At 46.8% G+C, this 20,228-nt stretch overlaps 1 protein-coding gene across 1 annotated transcript in view; it reads right to left on the reverse strand.

The window, feature by feature from the left end:
* Positions 1–8,442: 8,442 nt before the first annotated feature.
* Positions 8,443–20,228, reverse strand: part of RPS4X (ribosomal protein S4 X-linked) — a 33,415-nt gene continuing 21,629 nt past the window's right edge. Inside the window, exons 5-7 of the mRNA XM_078663808.1 lie at positions 12,476–12,647; positions 9,947–10,104; positions 8,443–8,607 (exon numbers count right to left, since the gene is read on the reverse strand). Coding sequence (XP_078519934.1) covers positions 8,506–8,607; positions 9,947–10,104; positions 12,476–12,647 — 432 coding nt within the window. The 3' untranslated portion in view covers positions 8,443–8,505. The remainder of the gene's footprint in view (positions 8,608–9,946; positions 10,105–12,475; positions 12,648–20,228) is intronic.

Genomic DNA, 20,228 nt, shown 5'->3' on the forward strand with positions numbered 1-20,228 from the left:
AGGAATAGCCCACCTCCATATGCTATGCGCCTGCCGGGAGAGCTGTAGGGAGTGTGTCCCTCCTTGCTTTTGAATGTAGTACATTGCTGTCATAGTCCGTCCGGACTAGTACAGCTTTGTTTGACCGGGAATGGTGAAACTATTTTAGAGCTAGAAAAATAGCTATTAACTCCAGATGATTTATGTCGAGTAGTTTTTGTTGCAGTGTCCATGTACCTTGTACTGTGTGTCTTTGTAAATGCGCTCCCCATCCTGTGAGATGTGTCTGTAGTTAGTATCATTTGTAGAACAGGCTCTATAAACAGCCGGCCCTTGGAAAGGTTTTTGGTGTTCCACCACTGCAGAGAGCGATATGTCTGGTCGTCTACCACCACCAGATCTGTTATTTGTTGCTGAGCCTGATTCCATTGACTTGCTAAGCATTCTTGTATGGGGCGCATTTGTAGTCTTGCGTATGGTAATATGAAAATGCAAGATGCGATCATTCCTATTAGTTGCATGAACACTCGAGGCTGTAGTGAGTGTTGTGGCTGGAATCTTTTGATAAGATTGTGCATATTTTGAATTCTTGTTGGGTTGAGGTATACTATTTCCTTGGAAGTATATTGTGGCACCTAGATACTGTTGAGAGAGGGATGGTTGGAGATGTGACTTTTGATTTACTGTTAACCCTAATTTGTGCAGCAGACAGATCGTCTGATGCGTGTGTTGCACACATTGGTTGTATGATTTTAATCTTATTAACCAGTCGTCAAGATATGAGAAGACATGAATTTTGTCCCTTCTTAAGTGTGCAGCTACTACTGCTAGACACTTTGTGAACACTCTTGGTGCTGTAGTTACTCCGAAAGGGAGTACTTTGAATTGGTAGTGTTGGCCTTCAAGTACAAACCGCAAGTACTTTCTGTGAGATTGATGAATGTGAAAGTAGGCGTCCTTGAGGTCTAGGATGGAAAGGAAGTCGCCTTTCTTTAGCAACGGTAGAACCTGTTGTAGTGGGACCATATGAAAGTAGTCTGATTGTATGTACAGGTTTAGGGGTCTTAGATCTAGAATAGGTCTGAGGGACCCGTCCTTTTTGGGTATGAGAAGAGAAAAAAAAAAAGAGTAAACCTGTGTTTTGATGCAATTTTGGGACTGGTTCTATTGCATTCTTTTGCAGTAGATTCCACCTCTTTTCTTAATAGTAGGAGGTGTTCCTGTGACATGGGACGCTGTCTGGGTGGTATTGTTGGAGTGGAAGTGCGCTCCAGGCAATAACCTGACTGAATTATTTGTCTCACCCACATGTCTGTGGTGATGGAGTTCCAGACCGGTAGGAAGTGTTGTAATCTCCCCCCCCCCCCCTCCTGACAGGAGTGGAATGGTCTGGGGGGGATGGGAGGGAAGTAGAGGCCTTACGATTGTTGTTGCCTCTACCGCTGCCCTTATTGTGGTTTCCTCTATACCCTCCTCTATAATATCCCTTACTGGGTGAGGTTTGGTTGGGCGCTTTGTAAGAGGATGTGTTATCAGTTTGGAAACCTTTAGAGGCACCCCTATATGAGGAGCAACGAAAGGAAGTTCTATGAATTTGCATTTGTATGGCCCTCATGGATTTTGCCGTATCAGTATTTTTTTCATCTTTTCTAGTGCACTGTCCACTGCTGGGCCGAAAAGATGCTGTTGGTCAAGTGGTTGGTTTAATACACTGGCTTGTACTTCTGGTTTGAACCCAGAGATGCGTAACCATGCATGTCTGCGCAACAGTACCCCTGTATTTACTGATCTAGATGCTGTGTCTGCAGTGTCTAGCGGCATCTTATGGAGGTATTGGTTATAATCTTGCCTTCCTGTATTAGGTCAGAAGCCCTAGTCTTATTTTGTTCTGGAAAGTGTTGCATGAGTGACTAACTCATCACGAGCTCTGTCATATCTCGCTAACAGAGCTTGAGTGTTAGCAATCTTCCATATATTGGCTGCTTGTGAGATGGTGAGTTTTCCTGAAGCGCCCAAAAGCTTACTCTTTATCGGGGGTTGGAGCATCCCCAGTTGTCTGCGAGTTAGCTCTCTTTCTCGCATTGGACACTACCATTGCGTCTAGTGGCAACAGACCTTTAATATATGCTGGGTCAGTTGGAGCAGCTTTGTACTTCTTTTCTAGCCTAGGGTACATTACCCTGGCTCTGACTGGGTCTTTAAACATTTCTGGTGCAGGTCTTACCACTCCATTAAGTATTGGCAACGTGGTAGTGGTTTTATGTGAAGATAACAGTGTGTCCATTAGAAAGTCTTCTTCTATTGGATCTGTATGCAAGTCTACTCCATGGAAAATGGCTGCTCTATGAATGAGCTGTGTGAACCCAATGGTGTCATCAGGGGGGAGGTGGCCTTGACGGGTATGCCTCGTCTTGTGGTAGATCTGGTGCATTATAGTCTTCCCATGGGTCACCTGATGGCCCAGCCGGGAAACATACTTTACAACGCAACTTTTACCACGCAGTGCCTTTACGACGCAACTTTTACAACGCAAACCATTACAACGCATTGCGCTGGGGGGCGCTCTAGGCTAGGGAATAAGTTTAATTTACTATCCAACACCTTCCCTAGTGTCCACGGGGACTGGAGTTGGAATAGTAAATTAAACTATTCACTATCCAGCACCCCAAAGCGCTATGCGTTGTGAAGGTTTGCGTTGTAAAGGCATGCGTGGTAAAAGCATGCGTCGTAATGTCATACATCCGGGCCAGAAATACCATCTGGATCATTAACATCATCCATTTGAGGTTCACACTCTACCTCTTTTGAGAAGGTATCCCCATAGTCCTCATGTTGTGGTATAAAGCTATGTGTACTGGCTGGAGAATGTACAGGAGAAAACATTCGTAACTGGCGGTGGTTTAGGATAGTCCATTTTCCTCTTTTCAGGCACTGTGTATACATGTCCAGTCTTTGGATGAATTTTAAGAGTTTTTTGCCTTGCATCAGGCTGGGAAAGCTCTTCTATTGGCAAATCCTTTTTCGGAGCCGATTTATCTGTTTTGGGGCCGAAAGTTTTAGACTTTGCAGTGTCTATTGTCTTTGGAACGGTTCTTGGTTTCGGTTCCGAGGGGTTTTCTTGTCTTTTCTTTGGATCTGTGCTTTTTGGATCCGAATCTGTGCTTTTTGGATCCGAAGCTTTTGTTCCCATGTGTCTAGATTCGTCTGCGCCTTTGGAGCGGAAACATGTTTCGATATCGGAACTGTTTTAGGGTCCGCTTTTTTCGGAACCGGAGTCGTTTTCGGTTCGGTGCCTTTGTTAACCTCTTCCGGCCTGCCTGTTTTCGGTACCGATGGATGTTTCGGTGCCGGTGTTGACTTTGGCTTTAGTACCTTCTGCTTTACGGGACTGACAGGCTGACTCAAGTCCAAGTCGACTATAAGCTTTCTAGTACTCTTCGCTGCGGAGCCTGAAGGCGGGGCGTCGGAAGGTTTTGGTCGGTGTGCACCTGGACCCGAAGGTGAAGGTGGAACCGAAGCCATATGGTGGGGTGAACAGGGGTGACGCTCTTACTCACGACCTGTTGACCAGCTGGAAGAAGATAAGTCATCTTCGGATCGATCCTCTTCTCCGGAAGCTGAATCCTCTGCTTCGCAAGAGACTTCTTGCTGTTCTTCGGCATCTACCTCGATCGGCGCCTCGTCGATGAGGTGTGGTGTCGACTACGATGACTGCTCCATAGCTCTTCAAGCTAGACGGTCCCTGATGGTTTTCTTGGACCGGAATGAAGCGCAGGCCTCACAGTCTCGACTCTCGTGCTCTGGAGACAAGCACAGGTTGCAAACCTCAAGAAGGTCAGTGTGGGGACATTTGTGTCCACACTGAGGGCACTTCTTGAAGGGTGTTCTTTCCATGAGCCAAAGGCCCAATGGCGCAGTTGGGCCAGACGAACGCTGGAATCGAGAAGTGTATCCTTTCTTCGACGCGGGTTACCGGAATCCCTGTCGAAGATGTTGTAGATTGATTTATGGGTTTGAAAAGAGTTCGGTAACTGGACCGAACGATGAACACATCCGAGCCCGATGGCGGAAAAAACAGAGGATGGAGTCGATGCCCATGCGCACTACGATCTAAGGGAGGAGTCACCCAACAGACAAACACTCTTCCAAGACAACAAAATGTAATCATCCGGGCCCACCACCAGATGGTGATCTAATGCTATAGTGTGTGGTCTGCAGCCCATATGCCTCGAACATAACTTTATGGCAAAAGACACCAACATCTGGAAATTTATAACAGGAAAGATTACAGGTACATGCAATTCGAACAAGAAAGTTGAATGTGAACAAGGAAATTAAGTTGCCCTCCCAATAGTGTGAAAACATACATCTTTATGCTGTAAAGATGCCACCACATGGATTATACTATAAACTTCCATGACTCATCTCCATTACAGACACAAACTTTGACCGTCCTGAGCTACTCAGAAGCGGTCGCTCCCCTCGCAGCCCCCTGCTCACCCACCTGGTATTGTAGCGCTGTTTGCCACGCATTGCTCACACTGCTGAATAATAAGTCATCGTAGCGCTTTGCTCATCCACCTAGTATCGTAGCGCTTGGACTGCCACGCATTGCTCGAACTGCTAAAACTTTGTTTGTGATCGTAGCGCTTATTGCCAGACTTAGTCGCACTGCTGAATATCAAGTCATCGTAGCGCTTTACTATCAGACCGCGCTTTGTTATTTGTTATTTACTGTGCCATTGTTGTGATAATTGTAACCCGTCTGTGCTGCCCAGTTCATAGCGGTCGTGCCCCAATCTCGTCCTGTTGCGATTTTGGCTTGCTGCCATTTTGTTATTTGTTGGTGTGCCTCCCAGTCCGGCTCTCCACCCCGCTCCCGCCTCCCAGCTGCTCCTCCCACACCCCTCCCCCTCCACTATCCACATATGACAGATGCCTGTACGCGCAGCGATCGCGCCAAAGGTAAGCCCGTCCGCGCCTGGACCGCGCCCAGTGCCAGACCCCCTGGTCCCCGCATAATCCACTCCGCCCGCATAACGTACGACGCAGCCACCCTCTCAGCACTCGACCCCAGCCGTCTCCCAGACTGCTACCAAGCCGCTCCAGGACACACCCATGGACCCTTCACCTGCCACGCCTGCAAATTCGATTGCACCAGGACCCACACCAAATCTACTGACTCCAAACAGAGCTCCGACACTAACCACCTGAAATGCATCCTGCTCAACACCCGCTCGATCCACAGACACGCCATTGAACTTTGGGACCTACTCGACACCACATCACCGGACGTCGCCTTTCTTACCGAAACATGGATGAACGCCTCTTCAACGCCCGACATCACCATAGCCATCCCGGAAGGATACAAGGTCATTCGAAAGGACCGCATCAACCAAACTGGAGGAGGCATCGCCATCGTCCACAAGAACACCATCTGCATCACAACCAACTCCGATGACAACCTCACATCCGCCGAACACCTTCACTTCCAGATAGACACCGACCCCAAGACTACACTCCGAGGCACCCTGATATACAGACCACCAGGACCCCGCACACAACCCAGCGAAGACATCAGTGACTTCATCAGCCCACACGCCCTCCCATCCGAGGACTACATTCTACTGGGAGACCTCAACTTCCCCCTAGAAAAGAACGACAGCAACACCACCACCCTTCTGGACAACCTCGCCAATCTTGGACTCAAACAACTTGTTGATACACCTACCCATTATGCCGGACACACGCTCGACCCAATCTTCACCTCCAGCAAACACATCTCCATCAACCACACCACAACTCTCCATTGGACGGACCACAGCTGCGTTCACTTCAACTACAAAAAGACCACGACCCACAACCTCCCTCAACCAATTCCTTGAAGAAATTGGAACAAAATTACCACCGATCAGCTCTTCACATCGATTCACAAAAACCCTCCTGCCAAACCATCGGACCCAAACCAAGCAGCCATCAACCTCACACAATGGATCACCCACAGCACCGACGAACTAGCTCCCTTGAAAAACCATCAAATTAAGCAAGGTAGCAAAAAAGCCCCCTGGTTTAACGATGACCTTAAGAAATCCAAGAAGTCCTGTCGCACCTTCGAGAAAGTCTGGATAAAAAATCCAACCACTGATTACTTGGCCACCTTCAAGAACGCCACCCGCAAACACAACCAACTGATTCGATCCACCAAGAAATCAGCATACAAGGATCGACTTGACAACAACGCCCATAGCAGCAAAGAACTATTCAACATCGTCAAAGAATTTACCAACCCCACCGCCGGCACCAACGACATCACTCCATCTCAAGTCCTCTGCGACTCCCTAGCCACATTCTTCCACAACAAAATCGCCGACATACATTACAGCTTTGAAAACCAGCCCGGAAACCAGCCCAACCCTCTCACCTCCGAACCAAAACCCCCCTCTAACAACCTGTGCGCCTGGAACCCAATCACCACCGAAGACACCATCCACCTGATGAACTCCATCCACTCAGGATCGCCAACCGACCCAAGTCTCCACCACATTTTCAACAAAGTAGACTCCATTATCGCACCCCATCTCCGAGACGTCATCAACTGCTCCTTCAACTCCGCAACCTTCCCGGAATGCTGGAAACATGCCGAACTCAGCGCCCTCCTGAAGAAACCCACAGCAGACCCCACCGAACTTAACTACCGCCCCATCTCGCTCCTCCCATTCCCTGCCAAAGTCATTGAGAAAGCCGTCAATCAGCTCGCCACCTTCCTCGAATCCAACAAATCCCTCGACCCCTCACAGAACAGCTTCCGAGCCAAACAGCACCGAGACCGCCCTCATCGCAGCAACAGACGACATTCGAACCCTACTGGACAACGGAGAAACAGTTGCCCTCATCCTATTTGACCTCTCCGCAGCATCCGACAGTCTGTCATAGCACCCTTATACAACGCCTTAACAACGTCGGAATACAAGGAAAATCACTGGACCATCTCGTTCCTCGCAGGAAGAACCCAGAGAGTCCGCCTCCCCCCCCTTTTAGATCAGAGGCCACAGAAGTCATCTGCGGCGTACCACAAGGACTATCACTCAGTCCCACCCTCTTCAACGTATACATGAGTCCCCTCGCATCCATCGCTCGCCAACACAACCTCAACATCATCTCCTACGCAGACGACACCCAGCTGATCCTCTCCCTCACCAAAGACCCAAACACCGCCAAAACCAACTTACACGAAGGAATGAAAGTAGCCGAGTGGATGAAGACCAGCCGTTTAAAACTAAACTCGGACAAAACGGAAGTCCTCATCTTAGGGTCATCCCCCTCTGCCTGGGACGACTCATGGTGGCCACCGGCCCTGGGAACCACACCCACACCTACGGACCACGCACGTAACCTGGGCTTCATCCTGGACTCCTCCCTCTCGATGACCAGACAAGTCAACACAGTCTCATCATCATGCTTCAACATCCTACGCATGCTCAAAAAAAATCTTCCGATGGATCCCCACCGAAACAAGAAAAACGGTCACCCACGCACTAGTCACAAGCCTACTGGATTACGGAAACACCCTGTACGCCAGAACTACGGCCAAATTACAGAAAAAACTCCAACGCATCCAAAACGCCTCAGCCAGAATCATACTTGACATCCCCCGCCAAGATCACATCTCCAACCACCTGAAAGACCTCCACTGGCTCCCCATCAACAAGGGAATAACGTCCCGTCTCCTTACCCACGCACACAAAGCCCTCTACGAGCTAGGACCCGAATGCCTCAACACGCAGCTGTCCTTTTACACCCCCACCCGCCAACTTCGATCGTCCAATCAAGCCCTCGCCGCAATTCCGCGCTTCCATAGATCCACCATAGGGGGAAGATCCTTCTCCTACTTAGCGGCCAAAACCTGGAACTCTCTCCCCACCCACCTCCGCACTACCCAAAACCACCTCTCCTTCAGAAAGCAACTAAAAACTATTTGATAAATAAATTACCCCCCTCCCCCAAGCGCCTTGAGACCCTCTGGGTGAGTAGTGCGCTATACAAATTACTGAACTTGAACTTTGTCTACTCCAGCAGGACGTTGTGCTCATTTCCTACTGGGACAGGAGAAGTTTCATCCTTGACATTTGAGAAGTCAAAATTTTATAGCATCACACTTTTTTCAATTAGGGGACTGTATTTCTGCTAATGGTATGGCTTATCGCTATAGGATTTCTGCATAGTTGTGGACCTTTGAATTGCCTGTTTCACAGGCTACTGCCGCCCATGTTCTGTGTCCCATGTCGCCAGTCAATGCAATAACCAAACGTGAAATATTTGCGAAAACAAAATCTTTAGGGCATTTTCAGGACGTAGTTTCCGAGCAGAATAAAAGGCCTTTGCCTTTCTGTAGGGTTTTACATTACCAATCTTTATTTACACTAAAAAATTTGACAAGCACAGAAAATGATGGAATCTTCATGGTTTACTGTTAAAGATTTTATTCCACAACTGCAAACGTGTTTTCCTCCAGAGTTCCCATCCAGCTCAGCCGCTAGTCTGCTTAGCTTGGAGTCTCTTGTCTCTTTCCTCAGCGATGGTAAGACGGATGCCCTTGCCACGGGGGAGGGAGATCCAGGGCTTGTTACCCTAAAGCACAATTTCAAAACAAAGTTATATAAAAGGGCAGGTAATATAATTCCAGCAGTTACCTGAAGGCATATTAAAATTACAAGACCAGATTAGATTACAACGAACCCACAAATGCCACTCCAGCAACTAAACGACGGGTAAACACAAAAACTGATAAGAACCACAGTATTGCTAGGCAGCAGAAAAGAGCTTGCTTATCCCAAACAGAATGGAGTTGGGCAGCGGCAAGCAGACAGACTACGAAGGGTGGGCGGCTGAGGCTAGGGCAAGCACATGAATAAAAGGGTGGACAGGAGGGGCAAGGGGGGTGGAGGCAAGCACACAGAAGAGAGGTTGGAACACCGGAGGCAGAGAAGCACACAAAGGAGACTGCTGGAAAACACGTAGACTCCAAGCGTGCTTGGAAAAAAAGAAGTAGCACCTGAAAAAGCGAGCAATGGAAGATCACAGAAATTAGTGCATGCTTCAAAGAATGCACAACTCAAGAATAAGTTAAGACTACGGAAGCTACATAATAAGCAAGCAAATGATTGACAATGAAGCCAACCAATGAGAAGCAATGTTAGCCTCTAAAACCACTGTACATAACAAAAGGTGTCGCAAGAGAGCAGTGTCTTAGGCAAGAATTAAAAAGGAAACCTTTCCCAATATAGAGAAAGGCCACTCTTTCCTTGAGCTGCCACCAGAATTCAGTTGCCAAAAGACTGTCTGACCAGAATTCAGTGCAATCATACATTTCAAAGGACAGGTAGGAAGGAACCACGGATAGAGGACTAGCACCACAGTAAAATATTTAGATCTATACCACTTTTCAGCAATCAGGTGCTGGGTATAATCAGTACATATTACACGTTTTATTAATGGGGCTGGATATAAAACATCATGAGAATCTCTACAACATTAATTTGCTATGAAACTAGACAGCTGGGTGAACACAATGAAAAAAGCAGTAGAGGTACAGTATTTAACAAGCATTCATGTTTGCATTTTTTTGACACAGATGGTGTAAGAAAAACAAGTTGGGGTTAGGCGTTTTATAAAACAATTAATGACTAGGGTAGCTCATGGTGGAGTTAATGTCACTGCACAGCAGAACTGTATAGTTTAGCTATGAAGAATTTGTTGCGATGTTGGTTTACGTGTTACAATCCCCCATCTGAGCAAAGAGAAAGTTCTCAAAAGACTTGGAAGTGGACTAATTAGATTCAACAGTGCATACTTCACTTCCAAGTCCAAAGGGAAAATGTACTTATCACATGCATTTCATATAACTAACTTCTGGTTGCTGGATTAGGGCACATGCAAAGCAGCTACTATGGATTTTTTTTTTACTTACCTTGCCAATCACAAAAATGTTTGACAGTCTGGTGGCAAAGGTGTTGCCATTAGTATCCTTCACGTGAACAACATCGAATGAGCCAGGATGCCTCTCTCGGTTGGTGATGATGCCAATTCGCCCCAAGTTAGCACCACCAATCACCATACATAGGTTACCTAAAAATGCAAAAAAATACTAAAGATTACTGTATACCAAAATGGTATTATTGCACATTTAAGGGGTCCAATGAACTTTATTAAATTACACATTATATTTTTGGTGCTGAAGACTAAAAAAAGTAACATCCAGAACAATTTCTAGAAGGTCTGCTAAAAGTCAGATATACATCAATTTTTCAATTTAATTAAGTTACCAGATGAAGGAAACCTCAATTTTCATTTGTTCGTAAATAAAATCTAGACCCAAATTGGCATGCCAGTAGCATGGTGTAATTTTGTAACAACTGCTTTAGACTAGCCGTTGTTGTATCAGTGACATCTGGTGAGGTCTTGTGTTTTTATTTAAATCTCTTCATACTGTGAAATGTCCAAAGCTTGCAGTGGATGCCCGTGCAGGCCAGTAGTTTATTACTGTCTTTTAGGCTCATAGCATGTGCTAATTTGAGACATAAGATCTTTTCTTCAGGATAGAGCACAGAAAGCATGTACAAAGGGAGACTTATGTTCGGAGCTACCAGGTCCATGACAACTGTGGTCATTTTGTTTGACTCTTGAGCATGGTCTCCCAGTGATCAGAACAGTCCTCTTCGCCTCCATAAAAACAAAGCATTTAGCATATTTTGTCTTCAGCCAATCCTATCACTTGTTACAGTCATCCTTTAGGTTTTGATAATGGATTGCCTTTGTATGTTAATTAGGGACAATACTGTCTATTGAATCCCTGCCAGTTTATCCTATTACATCCCAACCTCACCATCTCAAAATGTACGTAGCCTACATACCACTGCTAATGTCTTGCCTGGCAGAAAGGCAACAGAGTCGGAGTCCATCCTCGCTCCACTTGTGTGGCACTTAACACCTGAATACCTATTAATCAACTGATACCTTTACCCCTTTTCAACTAATTATAAGAACTTCTAACAGATCTAGCCCCATTGGCCATACCAACTGGATTTAAAATTATTTATGGTCAGTCCCCACCCAGTGTTCTCGATCAGGCTCGGTTACATCTGCTTTGCAGTGTGCTTTGGAGTTTAGGCTATGCCTACCACTAATGCTCAGTCCCCAATGTTTGCTCTTTAAATAAAACAAGATGAACGTTCGGATCCCATCTCATGGAAGATCCCAGATTCTGTTGCAAAACCATCCACTCTTCTGAGGCTACTACCACAACATGCACTCGCAAATCACTAAAAGGACATAAGAAGTTTGATGCAAAATAAAAATACAATGATGGATCTTGTAAAATGGAACTAAAAACATGCCATACGAAAGTACTTCAAGCCCAATACACCAAGATACAGAGATGGTCTGATTTCTAGAAGCATTTTACACAAAAAGCTTCTAAATAAGAACTTTTGTAACAGATTTAACATTATAGCATGCAAGATAATGAAACAATTATTTGAGAAACATGAATACAACCTCTGCACCTTGCATAATGGGGAGGAGCCTCCCAACAAACCTAACTTAATGGTAAGGTTCCAAGGGGTCTGCATGACAACTTAGAAGGCCCACGGCTGTATGGAAAGGCAACAAAGTGCATCGCCTATCATTCTATTCTGTGAGTGGAAAAGGAGCCAAGTCACAAGAGGCATGAGGCATGGGTGGTGGGGCGGAAAATGCATCACTGAATGAAGAGTGAGTAGAGTCCGAGAAAGGACAGGCTGGAAAGGAGAGGTTAATGTGCGAGGTAACCTAAGCACAAGGAGGGCTAGAGGGGACAGGGTTAGAGCACTGACATGAATGTGGAACAAGGTACAAGACAGACGAGAGTCAGACATCAGTATGATGAAAGCAGCAAGTAAAATATGGTCGATGCTATTTCGGTGTAGGACACAGAAATAGGGTAATAGCTGGTCCCACTTACCAAGCCAACAGTCTTGTATGTCTGGAAAACATTTGCAGTCGGTGTACAAAACAAAAAATACAGTATCCTCATTCAGTGAGGTTTTCTGGCCATCCAAGTAGGAGTAACCAGAACAAATGAAGCTAAGGGATAGATTTGCTTCAGGCCCTTGGTTTATTTCCAAAGAGGACTGGAGTCTACCTGTGTCTAAAGGACTACTAGCAGGGGGGTATTCTTTAGCTCTATGCAGGCCAAAATTTAATATATGCAGGTATGCAACACTGATTTGTAGGCCCCAGAAAAGCAGCTCCATGAATATCTGTATCCACCTCTCCAACTAATGTTTTCCTCTGCCCCAAAGGCACACTCCTCAACACACGAGGAGGGAGCACAGTGCAGACAAACCACTGCATTTACAATAAACGGACAGAGCACATCTGCTTATACATTTCAACAGACCATCCTACTCAGAAAAGGCAGGCATGTGAAAAAATAATGCAGGTGACTACCAAGCCTTACCGGTGTCAAACTTGATGAAGTCTGTGACTTTGCCAGTTTCCAGATCAATCTGCACGGTATCATTCACCTTGATGAGAGGGTCAGGGTAGCGGATGGTGCGGGCATCGTGAGTTACCAGATGGGGGATTCCCTTGGTCCCTACAAAGATCTTCCTCACCTTGCACAGTTTGTACTGGGGATGAAAACAACTGAAGGTCATCCACAGTGTATTAAATGAGTACATGTGCTTTTTATTTTATTTTTTTAAATCAGGCAACTTGTCTGCTCTTCTATACGAGTATTTCTATTAGATTCAAAATCCAATAAGCCTTTTACATTTTTCTTTTCAATAATACCAAGTTCTGAAATCTATACAGCTTCTTTCGTACAAACGTTCAAGCAAATAATAAACCAGGCTTGCCACCATGCAAATAAATCCATCCCGCTTAGTAGAGCACCAACAAGTCTCAGACTTCTGCCTAAACAGAACAAGGGGAAAGTCATTAGGCTAAACCTATAGCTTATACTAGCAAGAATACTCCACACAAAGTCCCGGAGTACCACACTAACAGACAACAAATAAACCTGGTCTGTCTATGGACGGAGATGTTGAACCATGACAAGAAAAGCCAACTACGCATCTACGGAGCTTCAATGGAAAAAGCACTCACACCTCTCGTCTAGTCTTTCCAAAACCCACAGGTTTCAGTGTAACGAATAGTTTGATCTGTCGGTGTAGTTTTGCAGCTTGAAGATCTTTCTGGATTCACTATGCTGGGCATTATTCCGCGGTCTAGTGGTGGAGTCCGGAATCGTATTTTTTTTCCCGTAGACCAGGTGGGCATTGACGTCCCACCTTCTGGTGTACTGCCTGTGACGTCGGCATGCTTCCTGCGGAAGCTCCCACCTTTGGGCGCCATCTTCGGATTCTTTTTTTCTTGTTTTTGCGGTTTGTTCGTGAGTCCTTGGCAATGTTTTCAATTCTTCCTAAAAGTAAATGAATTTTCACTGTCTTTTAAGGTGTCTTTATTCCTTGCAGTTCCACCTTCTCCTGCCTCATCTTTCTGGCGGAGGTGGGTGGATTCGCTAGTGAATCCAGAAAGATCTTCAAGCTGCAAAACTACACCGAAAAGGTAAGAAACTATTCATTTTGCAGCGTAAATCTTTCTGCATTCGCTATGCTGTGCATAGACTTTGGAGCGGTTTGTTATGTTTGCGGCAGCTGGGTGGAAGATGAGCGTTGGTGGTTGAATATATGTTGAAGCACTTTTTGTCCTACCTGTGCTTCCGTGTTCATTTGTATATCCATGCAGTAGTGCTTAGTGAACGTGTGCACTGAAGCCCATGTTGCCGCCAGGCATATGTCTTGAATGAGTGTGTTAGCCAGGAAGGATATTGTTGCTCCTTTTTTTCCTGGGAGAGTGGGCTCGTGCCCCCTCTGTTAGTTCTTGACCTGCCAGTTTGTGGCAGAATTGTATCGTTTGTGCGATCCATCGTGCAATGGTGGCCTTAGTTACTAGTCTACCTAGGAAACTGCTTGCGAAGGACACAAAACTGCTTTGTTTTTCTGTGCTCTTTAGTTCTTTCCATTTAATGCATTACTGCCCTTCTAGCGTCCAGAGTATGCAGTGCCCTCTCTGCGCTTGTGGATGGTTTCTGAAAGAAGCTCGGTATTTGTATGTTCTGGTTCATGTGAAACCACCTTTGGCATAAAGTGTTGGGCCGTTCTCATCACCACCCTGTCATTGTGTATTTGGATGTAAGATTCTTGTAGCGTTAGTGCTTGCAGTTCGCTTACTCTGCCTAGCGAGGTGATTGCCACTGGAAAGGCTGCCTTTGTTGTGAGCATTTGTAGTGAGGCTTTATGGATGGGCTCAAAAGGCGCCTTCATAAGTTCTGTTAGGACTAAATTAAGGTTCCATGCCGGTGGCAGCATCCGCTTTGGTTGTGCGATCCTTTTAGCCCCTTCCAGGAATCTTTTTACTACTTGTGATGTAAAGAAGCTCTTTCCTGTCTCTCCTCTTGTGTAGGCTACTATCGCTGCCAGGTGAACCCTCAGCGAGGTAGAACTTAGATTTGATTTCAGCAGTGTATTAAATATTTTAGCACTATTGATTTCTTGGTCATCTTTTTGTGTAGTTTTACCTTGATGCACCATTGTGTGAATCTTTTCCATTTTGCCACATAGCACCTCCGTGTGGTAGGTCTCCTTGCCTCTCGTAGCACCCGCAGTGTGCTCTCCGGCAGTTTCAGGTGTGCGAACTCCATGTCTTCAGGAGCCATGCCGCTAGGCAGAAGCTCTCTGGCTGGAGTACCTCTCCGTTTTGCATGGAGAGTAAGCCTTTCCTTTTCCCGAACGTGTGAAGTGGTCCCTGCGCCATTCCACTATTTGCAAGAACCATAACTGTCTGGCCCACTGTGGTGCCACCAGAATCAGTGTCATGTTGCTGGTTCTGCATTTGCCGAGTGGGGGGGGGGGGGGAAGGAAAAGGGTAGGCAAATTTTTTCGACCAGCTTATCCATAGGGCATTCCCCTGGGATTGTTCCCCTGGTTGCCTGGATGCTAAGTATCGACATTTTACATTCTGGTGTGTTGCAAATTGGTCTATTGTTGGTGTCCCCCACTTCTTGAATAGCCTTTGTGTTTCTTGAGCTCCCACTCGTGGGATGCCGATGTCGGTCTGCTGAACCAGTCTGCCTCCACGTTGTCCTTTCCTGGTAGGTGTATAGCTAGGAGGTCTATTTTGAGTGGGATGGCCCATCTCCATATGTCCTGTGTTCGGTTGGGTAGTGCGACTGATTGTGTTCCTCTCAGTTTGTTGATGTAGAACATTGTTGTGGTGTTGTCAGTTTGTAGCAGCACTCTTTGCCCGTACAGATGTTTCCGGAAGGTCTTTAGTGGGAGGAACACAGTCTTCATCTCCAGATAGTTGATGTGTTTGATTGCATCTGCTGGGGTCCACAGGCCCGCACCTTGAGTTGGTTCATGTGTGCTCCCCATCCTTTCTGGGATGCGTCTGTGGTGATGGTCACTGTTGGGTTTCGTGGTGTCCGAGGCTTCCCCTTTGTTATGTTCTCCTTGTTCCACCACGCCATCTCCTCCTGCACTGCATGCGTTACAACCACTAGATCTTCCCAACTCCCTGTAGCTTGTGACCATTGTTATTGCAGCCATTCCTGGAATGGTCTCATGTGGAGCCGTATATTGGGGACTAGGTGTATGCAGAACGCCATCATCCCCATGATCTTGCTCGCTGTCCTCACTGTCAGAGCTCACCCCCTCTGGTACTGACGTGTCTCCTTCAGCAGGGCAAGTGTTCGCTTGCCGCTGGGGAACACTTTGCTCTGTATGGTGTTGATCTGTGCGCCTAGGGAGATCTTCACCTGTTCTGGTTCCATCAAGGGTTTCCCCCAGTGTATGGAGAATCCCAGTTCTGTTAGCGTCTCTGTGACCCGCTGTGCATGTTCTTGGCATTGTTTGTAAGAACTTGCTTTTATCAGCCAGTCATCGAGGTAGGGGTATACATGAATCCCTTCCCTCCTTAGGTGCGCTGCCACGGCTGCGAAGCACTTGGCGAGACAGTTGGCGCAGATTTTAGTCCGAAGGCCAGGGCAGTGAACTGGTAATGTGCTTTGCTGATGGCAAATCTCAGTAGATGTTTGTGCTGCCTGTTCATGGGAATGTGTAGGTAGGCGTCTTTTAGGTTTATGGTGGACAAAGTCTCCGTCCCTTATCTGAGGGATGACTTCTTGGAGATGTCATTTTGAATTTGTGCGTTTTTATGCATTGGTTCAGGAGCTGTAGGTCCAGGATGGGTCTCGTTTCGTCCACCTTTGGTACGAGGAAGTAGTTAGAGTACACCCCCTTGTTTCTTTCTTTGAATGGTACTGCTTCTATGGTCTCTTTGTGGAGGAGTTCTTGTGCTTCCTCTATGAGTAGCGCTAGTTCTTTTTCTGAGCGTGCTTTCTTTTTTGGTTTCCTGTTTGGTTGTTTCTTTTCCAGTTCTATGGAGTATCCGAACTGTATGATGTTCAGTATCCATTTGTCTGTTATTTTCTACCATTCCTGGTAGAAGTGTTTTAGTCTGCCTCCTACTGGCGTTACATGTTCGTGGACCTTTAGCCCGTGTAACCCTTTTTTCTTGGCTTTGTTGTGCCCCTCCCACAGAGGTGTTGTGGGGGTGGGCACGCTTGGTGGTGCGGAGTCACTTAGAGGTGGTTTGCTGGCCCCCTCTTGTTTGCACTCGTCAATCGACCCACCGGCGAAAAGACTGGCCCGAGGCTGGTATTGCCAGATTTGCTTTTGCTGGCCCTGCTGTGCTTGACTGTCGGGACTTTCCCGGCTGGTTTCCCCCTCTTCCATTTGGCCTTCGTGTCGGGGTGCGCCTCTTTTCATTCCTCTGAATTGCAAGGCCCCCCCAAGGATCTTGCAGTTTCATTTATCTTTTTCAGTTGGATGAGTTTCTCATCCACTGGTGCTCCGAACAGGGTTTCTCCATTGAAGGGAGTGTTCAGAATGTTATTCTGAGCTTCCGGCTTGAAGCCTGAAATCCCCAGCCAGGCATGCCTTATTTCTGTGACCCCGATCATCATGAGCCTGCTGGATGTGTCTGCCGCATCCAGGGCTGATTTCAGGCATGAGTTAGCTATATTCTTGCCTTCCGCCACTAGGTGCGTAGCTCTCTGTTGGGTATTGCTCAGGGAGGGGTTTCAGCAGCTGCCCAAATTAGTCCCAATGCTGGTACGTATGTCTGTTGAGTAGGGCATTAGAGTTGGCATTTCTCTTCATTTTCCTTCCAGTCAGGTCTAATCTTTTTACTTTTTGTCTGGTGGTGGGCCTGATTTTGTGGGAACGTTCACCCTCTTTCTGGCTGTTGCTGCGATGATGGAATCAGCCGTGACGGATCCCTGGCTGTAGGGAGGGACCTTAGAGAAGTGTTTGTATTTCTTCTCTGTCCTAGGTGACACAGACCTGCAGCTTGCTGGTTCCTTGAATGCCTCCCTCCCCTGGTCCAGGACACTTGGTAGCATGGGGAGGAATGGACTCCTGGTTTTGCTGGGGAGCAGGGTCTCTAGGAGGAAGCAGGCTGTTTTTTCCCCTTCAGTTTCACTCCATAAGCCGTTGCCGCGTTCCTGATGACCATGTTGTAGATCCCAATGTCATCTGGCGGCGAATGTCTTGAAGGATAGGTCTCCATGGCCTCTTCTGGGCTTTCGGCGTAGCGGTCCTGCCAATCCAGGTCCTGCTCCAGAGTCCAAACTCGTGCGCTGGTCTTCCTCGTCATAGTATAGGCCCTCTTCCTCTTGGTGTTCTTGGGGCTCAGGATTTTTCGGCGGCTCTTCCCCGAACTCCTCTTCCTCCTCGACTTTGAAGATAGTCGTCGCCTTCGATGGGATGGTGAACCTCTTCATCCATTCGTCTAATTCTCTTTTCCTTTGCAGGATGTTATCCATTTCGGCCTCGAGCCTTCTCTTCTTCCTTTCCATCTCGGCGGCCTGTTCGGCGTTCTGTGTCTGACGATCTCTTAGACGTACACGTCAATTTTGAAGTAGCCTTCAGGTCCTTTTCCTTCGGCGTCGAGCGCTCCTTTTCGGGGACGTGCTTAGACGACCTAGGCTTTTCTTGTGTTCGCCGCCTGGGAGTCCTTTTCGAAGGATCCGCTGGGCTGTTTGTCCCTGGATGCAGCTGCGGCCGGCGAAATTTTCGGCGCCAGCGCTCCTTTCGTGGACTTTGTTTTTCGAGTCTGACTCAGGCTTTCGAGAGTTAGTCGGGGTTTATGGGGACAACGTCTCTCCTAACTCTTTTGTAGTTTTCTTATCAGTCTCTACGACTGAGGTCACCTGGTCCCTCAGCGATGTTGTCATCTTCGTCACTGGAGAGGCCCAAGTCACGAAGTGACGGAGGTTGGCCTTTTCCTTGCATGCTGTGGTTGGGTATCCTCTGCCTCTCTCTAATCTGGAGTCTCTTCTGGGTGAAGACTGAGCAGGCGTTGCAATCCTTGCTTTCGTGGTCGAACGGCAGGCAGAGGTGCAAACCGGTGCTGGTCCTTCTGCGCGTATTTGTGGTGGCAATTGCGGCAGAATTTGAACAGAGTCTTGTCCATTCCTGCGCTCAGGGGACCCCCTGTGTGCTCATTCTCCGTTGGACGTCGAAGTTTGATATTCTCCTCCTCAGTCGTCCCGGCTCAGTGGTCTTGTTTCTGGATGTATTCTCCAATCTTTTTCAGTAGATTTCTCTGGAACCTCTCGGTGACTATCCAGACTCAACGGCGGAAAAAAGAATCTAAAGATGGCGTCCAAAGGTGGGAGCTTCCGCAGGAAGTGCGCAGACGTCACTGGAAGTACACCAGAAGGTGGGATGTCAAGGCCCACCTGGGCTACGGAAAAAAAAAAAAATACGATTCCGGACCCAACCACTAGACAGCGGAATAATGCACAGCATAGTGAATCCAGAAAGATTCACGCTGCAAAACCTTCATTGCTCTCCACCTACAATCCGGTCTCTTCCTTCGACCAATCTCCTGTCCAGCTGCACTGCCCCTAGGACAGACACTTTCCCTTAGCCTCTACTTTGTCCTGCCTTGAAATATCACAACCACAACAATAACGGACATCAGAGGTTATTACTCAGTTGAATGTTATGTTTTAATCAACCCCTGGGCTTCAAAGCGAACAAGCAGGATTCAGAAAGATCAGTCTTTTCACTAGCTTTTCCTCTAGACTCTTCCTCGTCCCTATTGGTTTTCCTCAATATCTGTCATGCCTCTTCCCTGGAGTTTCTTTCCACGCCATAACTACCTAATCTGTGTGCATCTACAACCATACTGAACTGCAACCAATCACAAACACCTAACAATGACCATAAACAGCACTAGGATCATACACAGCAGGAGGAAGATAATTAGGTTTGGGGAAGCCATAAAGCTGTCCAGACCTTTAAAAAGCTCAACTTCTCACTATGGTGCTGTATCCCAACTGCAGGTGTTTTGTAGCCCTAGAGGCTTTTCGAATCTGTGAATGGGTAATTCTTCGAATAATTTCGGAACCAGACAAGGCAAGACACTGAACACAAAGTACTACAGTTCAGTACGGACTGCCAAGGACTCCAGCCTTCGTGCATCGTTCCACACTAATACCTCACACAATTATAACATCAGCGACTGATGACACCTGAAAATAACTTTACAGCAGATTACTTTTGCACCCACAAACTAGACCACTTTCACCAGACTCCACATACATTTCAGATTCGTCATTGTAAACTCACTGGTAAAAAAAACACAAAACTCCCCTGTACTAAGCCTCCTTTATTCCGGACCATAAAAATGCACAGAGTTGAGGCACATTTTAGCAAACCCCTTGAACAATACAGTTTGAAGGCTGGTTGCACAGCCTGCAATCAGCTAAAATGCCTAATACCTATCAAAGCACATGACTGACAATATTTATCAGCTAACCTAACCTCGGACCAATTACCATCCCAAGTATGAACTCAAATATAGCTTGATGTGAAACAAGGTAATATTTAGAGTTCAACTGATAACCAAAGTGTAGCAAGCTTTGCAGTATCACATGTCCAGCATTTGCTTAAGCACAAAAGAAACGGGGCAGAGGTTAAAGTAAGAAGCACAATAAGAAAAGATCAACATTGGTTTGAAAATCTTCCTAAATGGAAGAACGAACTTTCATCTTCTATGGTGTAGAGGGGTAGTTGTTTCAAAGGAGGCTTACCGTTCTGGATTTAGAAACAAACAAACATTTAAGGGCCCGTATA

Source organism: Lissotriton helveticus, chromosome 10 (assembly GCF_964261635.1).
Source record: "Lissotriton helveticus chromosome 10, aLisHel1.1, whole genome shotgun sequence".
NCBI classification, from domain to species: Eukaryota; Metazoa; Chordata; class Amphibia; order Caudata; family Salamandridae; genus Lissotriton; species Lissotriton helveticus.